Raw genomic sequence first — 21,268 nt, forward strand, 5'->3', positions numbered from 1 at the left:
GGACAAAGGTTCTAAGGTATTTCCATGTTTATTCGAACTAGATCAATACAAAGGTAAAGGTATGGTAGAGACGATCATCCAGAAGTTTAAAAAAATCAGTAAACTGGACTGTTATTTTGCTCCTAATACTATAATGCTTCTGCTGACTGATTAGTCAAGTCATAATAAAACATATAAAGAGAAATATTCATGTACAGAGGAAAATTGATTTTTCCCAAGTAGTTAGAAAAACCACACACACTAAGAAATGCTATATGGACATAACACTTCGCCCAAATGCTCGTTTTCAGTTTTACAACCCAGGCTATGAAGTTGGAAGGAACCGGAATATAGTACTCCTTTCAAGACTAATTCGAAAAAATATTTCTCAGTTACTACATATATGGAATTGCAGCTTTAAACAGTACAATTTATTGATATTTGAGAAAATAGGAACTACTGTTTCCAGATTTGGGGAGCATGACCAGGAATGATCAGTATACATTCTTGTTCATTTGCATGCCTATTGAAATGGCTTTCCTTATACTAACCCCTGAAAGAAATACTATAAAAGAATTGTCATATTTGTATATAAAAATTAAAACCAGAAAAATAAAGTCTTGATTTATATACCATACTATACACTAGAAAATGGAACAAATGAACACTTGGGTGGCATAGTTATCAGACTGCAACATTCTGCAGAACGCTGCTGTAAATAGCAGAGGGCAAAGTGAATCTCATCTGAGTGGCTGAAATTTAACACATTTCTCAATCCTTAAAAAGCAAGAGTGGGGGGAATAGCTTCCTTGGAAAGTAAAATTAAAAAGGTAGAGCTATAGAACCAGAAATTCATCTCTACACCAATTCTAAAACCTTGCTTTTAAACAGGACAATTAATGTATCTTCATCTTCATCAAAAAAAGAATCAAAACCAGCTGAAAGCATTTTCTTTAAAATGGTTCTAAAGAATATGCAAACATTTCCATCACATCATTCATTTCACATCCAGAAATAGATTTCTACTGAAATTACAATAATTAGCTGAGACCCTGAATCCAACAATTTGCAGATCTGTTTCTCTCGCAGAAACATAAACACAAATGTGCATAGACAGAATATTAAGAACCAGTGAGAAATCCAGCTTGCAGCTTAGCATCATTTTCTGCTATAAAAAAACTGAAAACCCTTCCTGTAACCTAGCAACTACGGCATATCAGCAAGATGAAATCCTTCTTCCTGTTACATAAAGTAAAGCCTAGTTCATATCACCATTTGTATCTAACAACTGACATTTTATTTCTACTACCATAAAAAGCCATTCTTCATAAGAATCATAAAACTGGTTATTTTCCTTTGATCACGCCCTACAATAAAGAGGAAAAGAAATCTCATACTTAAAAACTGGTCAGTTCATCTAATGAAAGAGCAAACAATGATTTAAAGTATTATCTGTAATATATGAAAGTCAATAATATCATTTACAGGAAACAAATATAACAAATATAATGATTCCAAAGAGGAACAAAGCTCATGCTTTCCCAATTACAAATACTATTTTCTGAAGCATTTTCAATACTGTATAATCCAATATTGCATATGGACTAATTACTAGATTTCAGCCAGATTTACAAATCACCACATATTAATAAAAATGTCTATAGATGTAATGAAATGTCTCTGCCAAATAGTAAGCCGAAGTAGAAAAACATGACACTCATAGTTTAAGCAATAAAAGAAAATTTAAAATACTAAATCAATGGTTTCATCTTATTTGAAGAAAACACTACTACTTACCACCAGCTCCCTGAATCATGGTGCCTGATTTCTGGACTTCATCAAATTTTGTAAAAATGATATTCAGCCTGGTTTAAAAAGAAAAAAGAAAAATAATGATTTTTGCTAGTACAGTACTTACATGACATCCAAATAAGGCACATCTGTTCCTCTAATTTAAATCCATTTTTCCTACTTTTAATTAAATGTAAATATTAATGAAAACAAAAAAGAAATATTTTTAAAGAATCTGTAATTTCAAACCAGTACATAAATTGAACTGTGTTCCTCATACCCTGAGAAAATTTAGTTCATTCTTCAAACTTAATTTTAATTTACTGAAACAAAAGATACAGGCTGTCCTCAGTTTATGGATGATTGTTTAGTGATGGACAATGAAACCCAAAAAAAGCTATTTAGGACACAAAACTCCAACATCTGGGACCCCCTCTCTATTGTCACATGACCACATTTTGGGCTCACATTCACATCAACAATTTAGGACATTTTTTGTGGAAATTGGTTATTTACTTTTGATTTCCAGCAACAAATATTCTATAGTGAACAAAGTATTCACTTTGTGACTGCTATTTTTGCTTAAAGATTGCCACAATAAAGTTATCAAATTGAGAGGTGACCTCCCTTAAAATCATCAGAACCTATGACCAAAATTGTGGCTCAATTGTACATTGAAACTATCTATACAGTAATCCCTCGTTTTTCGCAGGGGATGCGTTCCAAGACCACCCGTGAAAAACGAATTTCCATGAAGTAGAGGAAAGATAGTTTTTTATGTATTTAACGAGTATTTGGACTTTTAAAACCCACCCTTTGCATTATACAGTCATTCTATAATGTTTCTCAGCCGGAACTACATGTGATATGCTACCAGTTTCTTTAATAGAGTACAGTTGTACTGTAGAAGAATTTTATGGATTTTTAATGGATTTAAAATTTTCAATGGATTTAATGGATTTAAGCCCCTTTTGAAAACCCGTGAAGTAGAAAATCCGCAAAAGATGAACCGCGAAGTAGCGAGGGATTACTGTATATCATTTTCCAGGAACATATACAAATAAAATGCCATTACTTCAGGATATATTGCATTTAAATCTCATTATTTTCAAGATAATATCACAACTGAGAGTTGCTTATAATAATCAGATTTTTTTTAAAAACCACAAGTGGACTTCAAAACCTAACAAATGAAGAAAAACTCAGAATGAGCAGCTTTTTACTCACCGAGACTGTGGCAATCCCTTTTTGCTGAGATCAGCTCTTACACGTTCACCTACATGTCTGTAGATTTCTACAAGGCTATTTATTGCTGCATCACGAACCTAATCATTAAAGAATAAGAAAGGAAAATATTTTTATAAGTTGCATTTTAGGATTATGATTAATTTATAGTTAATTTTAAGACATTAGCTTTAGAAATCACAAAGGGTTCATCCATTCAGTTTCCTTGAAATGACCACAGTTAGCGTAAATCAGTATTCCCAACGACATCCAGGCAACAAATCATGATTAAACGAAAGCACACATTTTCAAAATTCTTCTGGAGGAACCCAAGATTTTTTAAAGCTTAGTGTAATTCATATAAATAGCATCTCTTGCTCTATTATAGCTTATTTGAAAATAATTTCTATACAGGTACAGTAGTTCATGTCTAATGACCAGTCACTTACATTACTGTTCAAAATTACAATAGACTATCAGGGGTCTACTTATGACCCAGATTTGAAGTTCTGACAGTTGAACCCCATGACAAAACTTTTGGGGCCGAGCAAAAGGTTGCAATTCTGTCTGTTTGCAGTATTCTGTGTTCATGTGATTATGTTTTATGGCAGTTTTGCTGAAAATGAGGATGCGTGGAGAGACCTGTATGGTTACATACTTTGAATATAGACCACAATATGGTTGAAATGGTTTATTCAGAAGAAAACATTACATTATCCCTAAAAGTGCAAGAATTGTAGTATATTAATGCCTTAGAAGGAGAATTTCTTACAAAACAATCTAGGCCAGTGATGGCGAACCTATGGCATGGGTACTACAGGTGGCATTTCTGCTGGCACGTGAGCCATAGCCTAGCTCAGCTCCAATGTGCATGTGTGTACCGGCCAGATGATTTATGGCTCGCACAGAGGCTCCGGGAGGATGAGGGAGGGTGTTTTTACTCGCCCCTGGCTCCAGGAAAGCCTTTGGAGCTTGGGGAGGGCAAAACACGAGCCTACTGGGCCCACCAGAAGTTGGGAGACAGGCCATTTCCAGCCTCCAGAGAGCCTCTGGGGTGGGAGGAAACTGTTTTCACACACACACACACACACCCCGTATTGAATTATGGGTGTGGGCATTCATGCATGCGCAATAGCATGCAGACATGCTCTTTCGGCACGTGAGGAAAAAAAGGTTCACCATTACTTATCTAGGCTTTGTAGTCCTCAACTTCAACTCTAATGCAGTCTGTCTATCATGGTCATATGTTGTAATGGTCACAAAGTAGACTAATTATATGACCAACCTGATGTTATGATTTTTTTGCAGTGGTCATTAAGTGAGCACAGTACCTTTAATGCATCTGATCTGCCCTAGTTCTTAAGCAAACAATATAGTTGTTTGCTATGGGCATGCTTTTGCTGAAAACCAGAAGTAAATGCCATTTTCTGTATAAATTGCATTAATAGAAATAGCACTTAATTGAGAGTTCGTTGGGAGAGGACCAAGGACTCCTCAATTCAATCCCACATTTCAACCCAAGTTATAAATATTTTTCTTTATTGATAGCACTTAATTATTTATAGCAAAGGACAGAACTCAAAATAAATTTTACAGAACTATTTCTATATCAATCAACTGTGTTTTCCCCAAAACAAGACCAGGTCTTTATTTTCTTTTGACCACGGAAATAAGCGCTTGGTCTTATTTTCAGGGAGTTCTTAATTTTTTCCCCCATGTACCAGTAAGAGGTGTGGAGGTGTGGCTCCTCATGCCAACTTCCCGAAGGGTCACAGCAGTTCATGAAACAGCGTTCCATTCATGAAACAGCTGCTTTGCAGGTGCCGGCAAGTGGGTCCGTTTTGCAGCCGCAAAACTGACAGGAGGCCTAGTGATGCACCTTGCCATCCTCCTTACCTAACAGTGTGATTGTCTCAGCCATCCCACCGTTCACGAAGCAGCTGCTCTGTGGGTGCCAGTCAGGCTGCTTTTGCAGCCAAAAACGTGGCTAGAGGCCAAGTGGCGCACCCCATGCATCGCTTGGCCTCATCGTTGTTTCCCGTGCAGACGACGTGAGGAAGTGAGGCCAGAGGGAGGGAAAGGAACATGCCCCACAGGCACCTGCCATCCACGCGGAACAGCCTTGCAGTGGCAGCTCCTACAACCCTAGCAACCATGCCCCTTCTTTTGTTAACGGCAGCCATAGTAAGAGCAGTAGGCCCAGCGACGCATGCCTCCTTCTTTATTTAATGGTATGATGGTCACAGTAGGCCATCCCACCGCCCACGAAGCAGTGCTGTTCACGTTTGCAGGACTAGCGTAAAAAAAGCTAAATCAATTAATTCCAATTTCTCATGAGAAGGGTAGTCCGACAAACTTGTTTCCCTGAACACAATGGCAAGAAACGCAACAGAGGTGGTAATCAAGCACCAATAGGCAAAGAAAGTCTTGGAGGAAGTGAGGCCACCGGGGGGGGGGGGGGGGGAGAAACTAATTTTTCTGCCCAGAAAATACTGATTTTTGACGATCGACCCTAAAAGGCAAAGAAAGAGCTATCGGGAAAAGGCCAGTTGGTCCAGGAGTTTGGAATACCCTTGCTCCCCATCCCCGGCTCATCAAATCTGGCCTGCTGATCTCAACCGGCAGTGACAGTGGTTCTGATCCGATCCTGACCAGCAATGCTGTGGGCAAGAACCGGTCACACCGATCCCGCTTCATGGCTGCACAGACACAGCCTGCACCAGTCATTGCTTGGAGCTCCAATACCAGTCCCTTTCCCTCCCAGTCCCAGGTCGACGGATTGCTCAACCTGGGACTCAGAGCCTGGTGCCAATCTCTGTGTCACCCACCCTGCGTTCAGTAGGAATTTGGGGGCCAAGTGAGTGTGCACAAAATGCTGAGCTAGAGACTGGGGCTTGAAAGGCGGGGGGTCAAGTACAGCTGGCTTCACATGGGAGAGGAGGCACTATGAGGGAGCCTATTTGTCTGGTGCCTGGTGCAGGACTTGAGCTGGCAAGAGTGTGCCAGAAACATCTCCAGGTGCCCGGAGAGACAGAACTCCCAGCTTTCACTGGATCAGCTGATCTGCAGGCCACAGTTAAGGAGCTGAGCAGCCTTAAGGTGACTGGGGAAGTGAAGGGCTGCCTTCTGTGCTGGCAATGCCTACTCCCTTCATTAGAGCTTATTTCTGAACTAGAGTGTATATTAGACTTACCACAAAAAATCCTTACTTTTTGAATAGGCCATATTTTCAGGGAAACACGGTACTAACTCAGCTCTTACGAATAGCTTACACAAAGACCCACTTTTCATATTATCTTCAACTGATACTTAAAATTACTTCTACAAGTAGAACCAAATTCCTATACAGGGAGTCCTCAACTTATAACTGCTCATTTAGTTACTGTTCAAAGTTACAACAGTACTGAAAAAGTAACTTATGACCATTTTTCAGTTACAACCTTTGTAGCAGCCCCATGATCATGTGATCAAAATACAGATGCTTAGCATTGTGTCCTAAGGTCATGTGACCATCTTTTGCAACCTTTTGACAAGCAAAGTAAATGGGGAGGCCATATTCACTTAAAATAGAAACATAGAAGACTGATGGCAGAAAAAGACCTCATGGTCCATCTAGTCTGCCCTTGTACTATTTCCTGTATTTTATCTTACAATGGATACAGTATATGTTTATCCCAGGCATGTTTAAATTCAGTTACTGTGGATTTACCAACCAGGATTTAACAACCAGATTTCTAATTTATCAGCTGTAGCGATTCACTGAAAAACTATATCAAGAAAGATTGTAAAATGGGGCAAGACTCACTTAACAAATGTCTCACTTAACAATAGAAATGTTGGGCTCAATTCTGGTCATAAGTCAAGGACGACCTGTAATCCCCTTTCCTCCTCTACTTCTTCCTTCCTCTTGGTAGTAAGATTCTTCTTGACTTCAATGTTACATAGAAGCAGGTTTATTCATACAACTGAACTAGAAACAATGTTTTTAAAACAATAGCAACCAAATTTTAAATGTTAATTATCAACTGGATAGGCCTGCACATTTAGACAGCCAAGGTGTGTTTTGAATTCCAGACTCAAGCATACCAAAGAAATCATAAAGTGTGTACATATTTTGTGTAAACTGGAAATAAAAAGGGAGGGGAGTGGTCATGGTGTGAATTTTTACTGGAATTTATTTCTGCATGTACATTTCCTGCTTACCTGAGAACCAAATTATAGTGGTTCTTCCCACTACCATATCCCCATGTCATCTTTCCTGTCTACAAGGACACTGTTCAGAAAGCACACCATGTTTTGATGTTTATTTATTTATGTATTAGTTAAATTTCTAAGCTGCCCAATTCCTTGCAGACTCTTGTTGTGGTGAAATAATACAAAGCTAACAACTGCACTTCTTAGAGAAAAAAACAATTGCCGAAACAAGCCAATTGGCTTCAGACATCATGGCCAGTTACTCAATTAAAGAAACTTTCATTGACTATTTGATGTGTTTGTATGTTTCAATGTCTTGGTAGAAAAAAAATTACTTGTTTTTTAATAATGTCCATTCATTAAAGTCATTATTTTAACCAAGTATTAAGTCAATCACAACTTGATGGGTTCACAATCTACTATTTAACCATCCATCCATGGATTACTTTACCTTCCACTTAAAGTAGGCAAAGCAGGTGACAATGATTAAAACAGAAAGTACAGAAAGTTCCACAATGAAAGTTAAAATCAAAGTAAAGTTAATCAACAAATAAAAGAATGATCTGATAATGGTAGAATATAAGTGAGTGAGTGAACAAGTAGGTAGGTAATTGAGTGGTTGGTGGAAAAGATAGCCCTTTACAATTTTTTTAATCTAATGATAATAAGCACCAAATGCAACTGTCAACTCCATGGAAGAACTTCTCCTGTGTATTAGATAAACTAATCTCTGACTAGAAGTATCTGGCAAAGCATTTTTTCCCCACAACTTAATGTGAAAGCAAAAAAAACAGTGTCAAAGTGTCAAAGAGGATGTCATCATTATTTATCCAATTACCAAGTCAATTTTTGAAGACTTTGAGAAATATATCAGAACAGATTAATAGACAAACTGGAACTGCCTAAGGAGATCACAATCCATGAAAGTGTTTATAGTAATAAATCTATGGGATATGTAAGGTGCCACAAGACATTTTGCAATATGTTGCTGCAGAAAGTTCATCTGGCTAACTCTATGGTAATTTGTATGTGCATATAATTAACTACCGACTTTCAGTACAGCCTCTAGCACAGTTGATCACATTTCAAACCTTCCAACCTTATATCCTGATTTGCTAACCATAGATAACAAAAATGCAGAAATTAGTACATTAATAAAAAAGAGTCCACTTTCCCTTAGCACTAACGTGGATAGTGCTAAATATATTCCTAGAGAATATACTAATATACTAATATATATACTAATATACAGCCACCCCGAGTCTACGGAGAGGGGTGGCATACAAATCTAATAAATAATAATAATAATAATAATAATAATAATAATAATAATATATTCCTAGAGAAGGAAAATATCCTCTTTCAAAAATAAGTGTACCACTGCAACAGATTAGAGGAATCAAACTCTGTTTCTCTTGTATGTGCAGATTGCTAAATTATGTCAATATATTTACAATTGGATGCTTTGGCATCCTTCAGTCACGAAAGATCATGTTAACATGATCTGGATTTACAATACGCCTGCAAGATAAATGAAACATATTTCTTGCCATCATTCTTAATAGAAGAAGCTAGTAAACAATCTTTTAAAATTTCATAGTGGAAAGAAAATCTGGCTTTTCTAAATTTTACAGAGTTTGGGATTTCCTGCCTTTTTTAGAGATAAGAAATCATATTACTTGCTTTTTAAAAAAATGAGAATTAAGTGAAAGCAGACTAAAACAAAAGCAGAGTAACTTCTCATGCTAAAAAGCAATAGGCATGGCTTTTGATTTTATCTGGGTATGATGTGAGAACCCAGCCATAGTGGTTTGTAAATCTAGACTATAGTTGTTAAGTGGGAAGGAGGCCAATATAGAGGCCATTATTCAGGCAACAGTTAAAACCAATTTGATTTTATTATTTAATCCATACTATCTATCCTATTTAAAGTTTTAGCTGCTTTTATATTTTTTCTAGTTTTGTGTACCTCTCAGATTCCACTATAGTTAGGCTGCCAATAAATTTAAATAAATAAGATAAATAAAATAGAAAGAAGTAGGTAGATAGATAGATAGATAGATAGATAGATAGATAGATAGATAGATAGATAGATAGATAGATAGATAGATAGGATGTTATAATTAAAATATAACTTGAATGGTCTTATAAACGATGTCATAATAGGTCAATGTACCTGTCTTTGATCAGCATCAGATTCAGAAGGGAAATTCCAGTTCAAAAAGAGGTTAAATTTCAAAATTGATCCAGGGACAACAGACATACACATCCAGACATTAACAATAGCATTTCTAGAAAATATTTTCCTCTTCTGTATTTTTCTCTGTTCACAGAGCTGCAAACTTTTCTAATTATTCCTCCATTCTTCTTTCCCACAAATCATACCCATCCTGCCAGCCCTCTTCACTAGGCCTCTATCCTCATCCCAAACGGTCCTTCCACGCTGTTCTTCCACCTTTCTGGCCTATCATGGCTGAAAGCTCTCTTTGTCTCCATGGTAACCACAGGTAAGCCACTGTGTTGCAAGACTAGAGGGAAGTAAGTCTTTGCCAATAGACTGCCCAAGGTCTTAACATCTTGAGGAAAAGAATGATCACAGGAGGCCAAACATACATATTAAAGGATATTTTTGTGCATCCTTCCATCAAATTGTTTACATGTATATATTTTTTCCTGAGCTGTCACTGTTCAAAGCTGCACAACTGCTGACAGGCAAAGGTTCTGGAATTTGGACTTCCACTACTGGCCTTACGTATTTCACCCATGCGCTAAGGAAGAATCAACTTCCCTAGGAAATTCCAATACCTCACAAGTAGTGTATCTCATTCTCCAAAAGAAATTAATAAAAAGGTAGATAAATGGACAGTCATTTTTCTGTCTGTATAGATGAAAAGACTACTTAAGAATAGCACCATGCTGTTGACCCCATCACCAGAGGCCCAAGTATTAGTGAAGAATTACCTAGGAAAGATGGTTATCTACATTCAGAAGAGTACCACTACAGAACAGATGGAAGAGAAAACTAAAATGAATTTTTTTTTCACAGTCATTAGCATTTCCTTTAAACAACCCAGCAACTCATTTGCCTTACAGCAAGAACATGAGGCACCTGGTTTGTCCCCTCTCCTGTAGGAAAATTAGAGGGGGGAAAGATAGTGATTTAAAATATTATTCCAAGTCAGTTTCTTCCAACTTGGTATCTTCCAAATTGGTTTGGGCTAGTTTCTAAAATTCTCTGCCATCTTAGCCAATACATACAGAGAGTAGCAATCTGGACAAAGCCGTTCTAAATAAATGTTATTATGACATATAAACAAACATGCCTTTAATGAAATCATTCAATACTTGATGTTTAGTTAATCATAAATTTCATTACAGATTGGGTAAAAAATAAAAATATCTATATTTAATTAAAACAGCCATGTAAGTTTATTTTTTACCATTTAAATATCAATAATGCAAGCCTCAGAAGCAAAACATTGATTTTATGGATTTAGGGGGTACTATTTATTGGTGCATTTATCCAAAGCTTTTTTACAATGCCAATTCCTAATTCCTGGGCAGGGTACAATAACATAGAACACTCTAAAAGAGGCATCCCAATTACCTCGTTTCATACAATTAAAATTCAATAATAAAATACTTGGCCCCAAAAGAAAGCTTAGGCATTTCTGCTAAGAGCCAGAGGTACAAAAACATGGTCACGGTTATACTTGGCTGGAATTTTTTAACAGTGGTTTTCATGACATGTAATAAAGTTTATGATGCGGCATTTATTTTTTAGTCCTACATTATGCTTTCCAATCAAGTGAATTATCTGAGCAACATGGAAGTCTTTGTAGAAATAAATTAGAAACGCAAAGGCATTGGGGCTCTTACCTAAAATATTTAAATCCTGATATCTATTCTAGGGGGAAGTAAATGAAGATAACTGCATTTTTTTTTTCTTACAGCACAATGTTATAATTATTATAGGAAGGAAGGAAGCTGGTGGTGAAAAATCATGATAAAATTTAGGATTTGGAATAATACAGCAAAGGTCTGAAATACATTAAATATCAAATAACAAAGTGTTTAATACCAGATAATTATTTAAGGTATGACTCATTAAAAAAAACAAAGGGGGAGGGGAACCCAAATAAAACCCAGATTAGTTATTCAAAAGGAAACCAATCTAAAAATCAATGGTCTTTTCTACTTTTCAACTAGAAATAAGAATACTGTTATCTTTTCAGACTAATTTCCTCCCAAACTATATCACTCCAAAATTGTCTGATAGTTTTCTAACATTAAATCCACAAATGTTGGGTTGAATACTCCTTTTCCAAAATGATGGATTGGGTGATTGACAGTCCATATTCTGCAATTAACAGGACAATGCTGATTCACTGTGACTACTTTACAGCAATTAGTGAAAGATAGATTACTTTCTGATAAGATTTGAATTATCTGTCCCTTTCAGAAAACTCCAATTGCTAAACTGACTGAGTTATTTTTAGTCCTGTTCACATCCATTAATAATTAGTTACATTTCTAATTATATATGGAACTGGTATAATTCTATCTTGGTGTTCTGGCTTGATCAGGAAAATAACAAGATTTTTGCAAAGAATATGACTTAAAATACTATGTGTACGTCATGCTCAAAAGGATTAAGATGAGGACATTTTTAGGAAAGACTAATTACCTCATGCCAAAAAAGAAAAAAAAACCAATTAATAGCTGCAAAACAATATTCCCTTCATATTCTAGCAATAGTTACTTTCCAGTGTTAGGATAGTAGCTGATTTTAAAATGATTTAGAAGTAATAGTTATACCTAGAGTGTGTACAGAACCTCTCTGGTATTCATTATTGTGACCCTCTGTTATTTGTCAAAGTATGTAGGGTTTTTTCAATTAGGCTAGAAAAAAACATTATTTTGTTTAAGGGTCACATTAGCAATACTGTTTTAAGAATTTGGTTCATTAAAGCACTGGATTAGTAAATAGAAAATGAAAATAGGAAGCAGAACAAACATGTAATTTTTCTTTTTCAGTATTGCCGCCTGTAATAGCTTTAAAAATGACTATGGAGATAATGTGTTTAATGGATGAGAATAATTTAATTGAATATATTTGTTGTTGTTTTGTATGTGTGTATGTATATATGTGTTTCTTTATATGTTGTGTTTTTAATGTATATATTTCAATTAAAAAAAAGTTTTTTAAAAGGAAATGAAAATAGGATGGAAGAAGAGAGCCAACAAATTTAATCATTCTTTAGATTCTCTATTCACATATAAGCTTTCATACAAAGCAGTCTTCAATCTATTGGGCAGCTGCAGGACCCAAAATATCATATTTTTGGAGTATAAGACGCACCTTAATTTTTGGGGAGGAAAATAGGGGAAAGAATCTGGTTATAAGATATTCAACTGGCTAGCATCCTTAATCTGGTCAGTTTCAGTACATTATTTTATCCCCTGGTTATGAATTTAAAAAATCCTTATTTGGAGAGAGTAACAATGAAAGAGTTTGCAAGCCAATAAGAGCTGGGCACATTGTTAGAACCTGGTTAGGGTTGGAAAGAAAAATTCTGAGCAAGCAAAGCAACGAAAAAAAACTGCAAAGACTTAGAGCTTGGAAAAGAAGCTGTTTCCAGCCTCCAGAGTGTCTCTGGGGGACAAGGGAAGCAGTTTACACCCTCCCTAGGTATTGAATTATGTGTGTGGGCACTCGCGTATGTGCGATAGTGCACATGCACGCTCTTTTGGCACCCGATGAAAAAAAGGTTTGCCATCATTGGTCTAGACAGTTGCAAAACACACTACAAAGTATACAATATTGTAATTCTAATATTTCCTATTTTTTGTTAATATAATTGTACAAAATACATCTGAATATAATCATTCTGAACTCTATATTGGCTCTATATTTTGCAAACATGGAAGAACTCATCATGGAGAGCCTGTCCGGTAAAGTGTAGTTAAGGCATCAGACTAGATACTGGGAGATCAGGAGTTCTAGTGCCACCTTGGTCACAAAGCTATCTGGGTGATCTTGAGGCAGTCACTTCCTTTCAGTCATATGAAGGAGGCAAGGGCAAACCACTTCTGAAAAACCTTGCCAGGAAAACTGCAGGAATCTGTCATGCAGTCTTTGAGAATTGTACAATTGAAATGAAAAAAGGCAATTTCAAAGATAAGTATACCGATTACCCGTCAGTTGAACAACAAAGTACGTGTGGAATTTTTTGAAAAAATAAAGCAATGTAAGCAGAATACAAATATTTTACATTAATGAAATAAGTGTGTGCTTTCATCTAAACATGGGCTGCTTTTTTACACAATCACGAATTCTCCTTTATCGGGGCCTCCAAACTGCTTGTTCAATGCTAATATGCACCAATAAATATGAATAGAACTCCCTTTAAAAGGTATAGTTGAAATTCAGAACGAAGAAGCAAAAATTAATCTTAATCATAAAATCAGAACATCAATCTAGATTCAACAAGGAAAAAAAGTTACAATTTAACAGATTTGACAAAATGACAGATGTTATGATTTTGCATAACATCTGTCAACATGCTTTAAATTAATGTAATCGTATCCTGCGATTGTGAAGCACTAGTCATATGAATCCTAGAAAAACAAGTGCTTCCTTAAGCAGATTACTGCTTAAAGATGATGACACATATTTTAAAATGCATAGGCATCTGCTATCAATAAAAAAAGTTAAAACTTTCCTGGTCACATGAAATTTTGGTGAGGCAAAGTTTTGAAATTTTGAAATTAAAATAAAATACATTGTTTTAAATCTCGAGAATAGTTATTCTTCTCCAGGAAGGATACAAGTAAGCAAATGAAGAACATTCAAGACTCACCTGGCTGTTTGGGTCACCAAGTAAATTACATATATGGGGCACAATCTTGCTCAAGGTTAAACTCTGAGCTCCAGATCTAAAACAGCAGAAGAAGACAAAGAAGCAAGCAAGCAACATATCAGTTAAGTATTTTTCAAAACAACTGAATGCAGGTATAAATGAGGCATAATAGTCCAACTTACGCATTAAGAGTTGCAATAAGGCAGAGGCAAATTCCTTCTCTTGTCCGGAAATTCTTGTGTTTGAATCCTCCCAAAATTCTGTCCCACACGTACTGTCACATAGATATAAGAAATTAAGGGGTGGGAAAACACCGTAAACCAAGATCAGTTGCATCTTCTTGATCCTGAGTATCCTATTGTCACAAATGTGATAGGGCTGCACACATAGAAACATAGAAGTCTGACGGCAGAAAAAGACCTCATGGTCCATCTAGTCTGCCCTTATACTATTTTCTGTATTTTATCTTAGGATGGATATATGTTTATCCCAGGCATGTTTAAATTCAGTTACTGTGGATTTATCTACCACGTCTGCTGGAAGTTTGTTCCAAGGATCTACTACTCTTTCAGTAAAATAATATTTTCTCATGTTGCTTTTGATCTTTCCCACAACTAACTTCAGATTGTGTTCCCTTGTTCTTGTGTTCACTTTCCTATTAAAAACACTTCCCTCCTGGACCTTATTTAACCCTTTAATATACCGGTATTTAAATGTTTCGATCATGTCCCCCCTTTTCCTTCTGTCCTCCAGACTATACAGATTGAGTTCATTAAGTCTTTCCTGATACGGTTTATGCTTAAGACCTTCCACCATTCTTGTAGCCCGTCTTTGGACCCGTTCAATTTTGTCAATATCTTTTTGTAAGTGAGGTCTCCAGAACTGAACACAGTATTCCAAATGGGGTCTCACCAGCGCTCTATACAGCGGGATCACAATCTCCCTCTTCCTGCTTGTTATACCTCTAGCTATGCAGCCAAGCATCCTACTTGCTTTCCCTACCGCCTGACTGCACTGTTCACCCATTTTGAGACTATCAGAAATCACTACCCCTAAATCCTTTTCTTCTGAAGTATTTGCTAACACAGAACTGCCAATACAATACTCAGATTGAGGATTCCTTTTCCCCAAGTGCATTATTTTACATTTGGAAACATTAAACTGCAGTTTCCATTGCTTTGACCATTTATCTAGTACAGTAAAATAATTTACCATATTACAGACGCCTCCAGGATTATCAACCCTATTGCACACTTTAGAGTCATCGGCAAATAGGCAAACCTTCCCTACCAAATGTGCACACATAATGTGCATGTGTGGATGCATAAATGAATGAAGGTAAAATAGGCAATTGGAATTAATTAATTTAAAATATTTTAAATTAATTAATTTAAAATATTGAAAACTATTTTAGAAGTTTATTTTTATTAGGCGGGAAGATACTGAGATGGCTTCTTTTTATTATTTTGGCTGGCTTCTTATCATGTCCACATATAGACTCTAAAAAGTTATATTTTGTACTCCAAAGCAAGGTAATTAAAATAGCTTGTATAAAATTCAACTGCTCTGATAGAATGTTAAACAAATTGTATTATTTATACATAAAATACTTCATAATCTATATATAATTTTATTCAGAAGTTTTAAAGCACAGATAGCCAATCTATTGTTACAATCCTCAAGTACATCCTAACAACCCCTATTTTGTAGACACCGAATATTCCTATATCATGACACCATTTTTTGGTGACAAATGGCTGAATTTCATTAGCACATTTTTCTTATTTTATAGAAAATATAAAATCTTATCAAGTTTGGGTCGTAAACTGAGGACTACCTGTAGTTATGGAATTATGGCAGCTAAATTATTAAATTTTTCTCAGAGTTCTCAAAATATATTTAATTTTATTTCTGGTATTAATGGGTTTAATATATACAGATCAGCATCTCCCTATCTCCACTTCTCTGTGCCTGTTTCTGTATACTGCAAAAGTATGCTTCACCTGTGGCTTACTTTGATTACAAAAGGAGCACAAATACTCTGATCAAATACACAAGGTAGCCTTTATCACATCATAAAACAATTCCTGCTTGCAACGTTTTTGATCACTTCAATTAAGGATATTTTCTGCATTGATATAAATCCTGCTACTGTTTTGCTGACTTCCCCATGCTACCTGTTAAGTACTGAGGACAATTTTGCTGCTACCATACATCTTAACCTTGTATGCCTTTGATGGATACATAGCACCCATCCTATTTGAACAATATAGTTTACTAGACATAATAAAAATGTTCAACACAAACTGAACCCACTTGTGAATGATTTTCTTGGAGCAGGTATTGTAAGTTTGTACCTAATCATTGTACATTTTCAAGAACTCACCTGGGGACTAGCAGCTTGCTCCATGATTTTTAACAGCAGGGCCTGATCCTGCTCTCGTACAGAGTCTTTTGAATCCCCCAGTCTGTCAATTAGACTAGGTAACACTGGAGACAAAAAGAAAGGTGGGTCACAAAGGAGGAGTAACACACACACATACACAGACAGAGAGAGAGAGGGGGGGGAGAGGGGGAGAGAGGGAGAGGGAGAGGGAGGGAGAGAGAGAGAGAGTGAGTTGGCATTTCAGATCAACAAGAGCCTTCTGTGCTGTTTTGGTAAACTTCTCATGTAGAAGAAATAGACAATTGTTTCAAGCAATAGGCTATGAAAAGGGCTGCCCTGTCATTATCAATGTCGCTTGGCGGGACCCAGGGTAAGAGCCTTCTCTGTGGTGGCCCCGACCCTTTGGAACCAACTCCCCCCAGAGATTAGAATTGCTCGCACCCCCCTTGCCTTTCGTAAGCTTCTTAAAACCCACCTCTGCTGCCAGGCATGGGGGAATTGAGATACTCTTTCCCCCTAGGCCTTTACAATTTTATGCATGGTATGTCTGTATGTATGTTGGTTTTACAATAGGAGTTTTTAACTGTTTATATTGGATTGTCATATGCTGTTTACTACTGTTGTTAGCCTCCCCAAGTCTACAGAGAGGGGCGGCATACAAATCCAATAAAATCAAATCAAATCAATCATTATACAGTGATCCCCCGCTCTTTGCGAGGGTTCCGTTCCAGGACCCCCCGCAACGAGCGGGTTTTCGCGAAGTAGCGCTGCGGAAGTAAAAACACCATCTGCGCATGTGCAGAGGGTGTTTTTACTTCCGCAGCGCTAGCGAGGAGCCTAAGATTGGGGGCGGCGCGGGTGTTTTAAAACATCCCCGCCGACATGAGGGGCTCGCTAGCACACCCCCAAACCCGGGTTGGGGGTTCGGGGGTGTGCTAGCGAGCCTCCCATGTCGGCGGGGATGTTTTAAAACACCCGCGCGACTTTCCAATGAGTCCCGAAGACAAACGCGTTGTCTTCGGGACTCATTGGAAAGTCGCGCGGGTGTTTTAAAACATCCCCGCCGACATGGGAGGCTCGCTAGCACACCCCCGAGCCCCCAACCCGGGTTTGGGGGGTGCTAGGAAGCTCCCATTGTTGGCGGAGACCTTTTAAAACACTCGCGCGGCTTCCAAACCGAGTCCTGAAGCCGCGCGAGTGTTTTAAAAGGTCTCCGCCAACAATGGGAGCTTCCTAGCACCCCCCAAACCCGGGTTGGGGGCTCGGGGGGGTGCTAGGAAGCTCCCATTGTTGGCGGAGACCTTTTAAAACACTCGCGTGGCTTCCAAACCGAGTCCTGGAAGCCGCGCAAGTGTTTTAAAAGGTCTCCGCCAACAATGGGAGCTTCCTAGCACCCCCCAAACCCGGGTTGGGGGCTCGGGGGGGGTGCTAGGAAGCTCCCATTGTTGGCGGAGACCTTTTAAAACACTCGCGCGGCTTCCAAACCGAGTCCTGGAAGCCGCGCGAGTGTTTTAAAAGGTCTCCGCCAACAATGGGAGCTTCCTAGCACCCCCCAAACCCGGGTTGGGGGCTCGGGGGGGGTGCTAGGAAGCTCCCCATGATGGCGGAGACCTGTTAAAACACTCGCGCGGCTTCCAAACCGAGTCCTGAAGCCAAGCGCAGAAGTTCGCCTTTGGCGCTTGGCTTCAGGACTCGGTTTGGAAGCCGGCGAGTGTTTTAACAGGTCTCCGCCATCATGGGGAGCTTCCTAGCACCCCCCCAGCCCCCAACCCGGGTTTGGGGGGTGCTAGGAAGCCCCCCATGCCGGCGGGAAGACCCAGGGAACGTTCCTTCGGCCGCCCAGCAGCTGATCTGCCGGAACGCAAACTCCACCATCTACGCATGCGTGCAGATGGTGTTACTTCCGGGTTGAAAACTCGCGATATAGCCGTTTCACAATGATCGGGGTCGCGATACCCGGGGGATCACTGTATTTGCATATGCTACAAGCTTTTCAAGTATGTCCATTTATTTTCATGCACAGCATTAATGGCTGCTGCCTGCAGTTACCCCATACAGTTAGTGTTTGCTTAATGACCAGTCAGTTAACAAATCTTTGAAGCCCCCAAAAGTTACTTACAACCTATCCTCAAAGTTACAATTGCCATACACATATCTGCAAGTCATGTGACTGCATTTTAGGCACTTGTCAACCAGATCACATTTACATTAATATTAATTAGTGGTTTGAGGCTCTTTGGGATTCATGGGTCCTGCTACAACAGCAGCAGTTGGAGGAGATGGTTCCAGGGGTATGTTTAGGTGGGTGTTTCCAGCTTCTGCTGGTGCACCAGTTGTGACCTTAGCTAGGGTGGTAAGATTTTGCTTCAATGGCTGAGGTCCTCATTATCGCCAGTTAGTTCAGGGTACAGCAGTCTGTAGGCTGACCAGTGTTTGCCAGTGGGAACATATTACCAATGTTATGGGAATCTGCATTGGTTACTAACAAGGCTCCTGGGTACAATTTTAAAGTGCTGGCATTAACTTTTAAAACTGCTAGTTGCCTGCATGAGTAGATACACTCATTTGAACTGCCACAACATGTTCAGCCTATGTGGTGTCTGCTATAAGGAACTTAAGGGAATGTGCTACTTTTTTGTGCCCGCCTGATTGCTTTCTGGAAACTGGGCATTTTCAGAGGGGATTCTTGATTGATTTAGTTTTATTCCATGCTTTCATTTGTTTGTGAACACGTATTTTACACTTTCACTTGATTGTATAATTTTTGTTTGTGTTAAAGTCCTTAAAGATTCAACAATCTACACTGTAAATGCAAATATTAATTCAGTGTCATCATGGGAATCTTCCACAGTATTGACTTTTGTTTAGATTTTTTTTTATCATGCTTTTATTAGTACTGTAAGTGGCTCGGGGTGGAGAACATATCTAATACACTCCTTTCCTCCTATTTTCCTTATAAGAACACTGTGAAGTGGGTGATGCAGAGGGAAACTAACTGGCCAAAGACAACTATCTAACTGTCATAGCTAAGTAGGATTAGAACACACAATCTCCTGGTTTCTAGGACACCACCTTAACAATTACACCAAACTGGCTCTTCATGACTTCCCCATGTCCTGTGCAAAGCTCAAAGGTACATTATCCAATCAGCTGAAAATGAGCATTAGGACAATTGGTGCAGTCTATAATTTCTTTCAAGATCCATACTTGTGAGGATTCATGATGTAATCATCTTTAAAAATTACATACAAGGCATGTCACCTCATAAGCTATGAGGCAAAAAAAAAGTTTGAAAAGAGAATGTGAGCCTGAATTTTAGCTAGATTCTTTGGCTACAAACTTAATTCCTTTTCTATCTTTTATTTGTTTGTTTGTTTGTTTGTTTGTTTGTTTGTTTGTTTGTTGGATTTGTATGCCGCCCCTCTCCGGAGACTCGGAGTGGCTAACAGCAACAATAAAACAGTGTACAATAGTAATCTAATACTAAAAATGATTAAAAACCCATTAATATAAAAACCAGACATACATACATACCATGCATAGAATTGTAAAGGCCTAGGGGGAGAGAGGATCTCAATTCCCCCGTGCCTGACGGCAGAGGTGGGTTTTAAGGCGCTTACGAAAGGCAAGGAGGGTGGGGGCAATTCTAATCTCTGGGGGGAGTTGGTTCCAGAGGGCAGGGGCCGCCACAGAGAAGGCTCTTCCCCTGGGTCCCGCCAAACGACATTGTTTAGTTGACGGGACCCGGAGAAGATCCACTCTGTGGGACCTAACTGGTCGCTGGGATTCGTGCAGCAGAAGGCGGTCCCTGAGATAATCTGGTCTGGTGCCATGAAGGGCTTTATAGGTCATAACCAACAGTTTGAATTGTGATTGGAAACTGATCGGCAACCAATGCAGACTGCGGAGTGTTGGTGTAAATTTGGGAAAGGCCATGATTGCTCTCACAGCTGCATTCTGCACAATCTGAAGTGCGTTTTTCCCAATTTACAGTTCTCAAAGGAAGCTATAATTCTTGCATACTGTTCCTTTTTTAAATGTTTTGCACATTCTGTAATAAAGAGTCTTTCCCCTTCTTCTCCTTGCCTCAACAAATGGAGACAGAATAGCATTGGCACTAAAGACTTATATACTGCTTCACAGGCCTTTCCAGCCCTCTCTAAGGGACTTATAGAATTGCCCCCAACAATCTGGGTCCTCATTTTACTCACCTCGGAAGGATGGAAGGCCTGAGACATCCTTGAGCCTGGTGAGATTTGAACTGCCAAACTGTTGGCAATCACAAGTTAGCAGAAGTAGCCTGCTGTACTGCACTCTAACCACTGTGCCACCATGACAGAAATGCAGATATAAATGTATTTACTGTTATAATGTGATGGTAATTAAACAGAATTGTCAAGTTTTGAAGTGCAAACTCTAGGGCACACTTTTTGCTGCTGGATTCACACCACCTACTAAACTAAACAATAATTCATATAACTGTCTTATTCCTATAGCATATTTTAGCAAATAAGCAAGCCATATCATGGCTTAGCATAATAGCCTACATAATAGCCTGATAAAACATGTTTGTTTGCTTGTTTGTTTGTTTGTTTGTTTGATTTGTATGCCGCCCCTCTCCGTAGACTCGGGGCGGCTAACAACAGTAATAAAAAACAGCATGTAAATCCAATACTAAAACAACTAAAAAACCCTTATTTTAAAACCAAACATACATACAAACAAACATACCATGCATAAATTGTAAATGCCTAGGGGGAAAGAATATCTCAGTTCCCCCATGCCTGATGGCAGAGGTGGGTTTTAAGGAGCTTAACAAAGGCGAGGAGGG

The 21,268-nt window shown here is 38.4% G+C and overlaps 1 protein-coding gene across 1 annotated transcript in view; it reads right to left on the minus strand.

The window, feature by feature from the left end:
* CLASP1 (cytoplasmic linker associated protein 1) overlaps window positions 1-21,268 on the minus strand; it is a 273,270-nt gene that overhangs the window by 149,247 nt on the left and 102,755 nt on the right. Inside the window, exons 5-9 of the mRNA XM_070730165.1 lie at window positions 16,438-16,541; window positions 14,234-14,325; window positions 14,052-14,127; window positions 2,998-3,095; window positions 1,777-1,844 (exon numbers count right to left, since the gene is read on the minus strand). Coding sequence (XP_070586266.1) covers window positions 1,777-1,844; window positions 2,998-3,095; window positions 14,052-14,127; window positions 14,234-14,325; window positions 16,438-16,541 — 438 coding nt within the window. The remainder of the gene's footprint in view (window positions 1-1,776; window positions 1,845-2,997; window positions 3,096-14,051; window positions 14,128-14,233; window positions 14,326-16,437; window positions 16,542-21,268) is intronic.

The sequence above is a fragment of the Erythrolamprus reginae genome, chromosome 1, assembly GCF_031021105.1.
Source record: "Erythrolamprus reginae isolate rEryReg1 chromosome 1, rEryReg1.hap1, whole genome shotgun sequence".
NCBI classification, from domain to species: domain Eukaryota; kingdom Metazoa; phylum Chordata; class Lepidosauria; order Squamata; family Dipsadidae; genus Erythrolamprus; species Erythrolamprus reginae.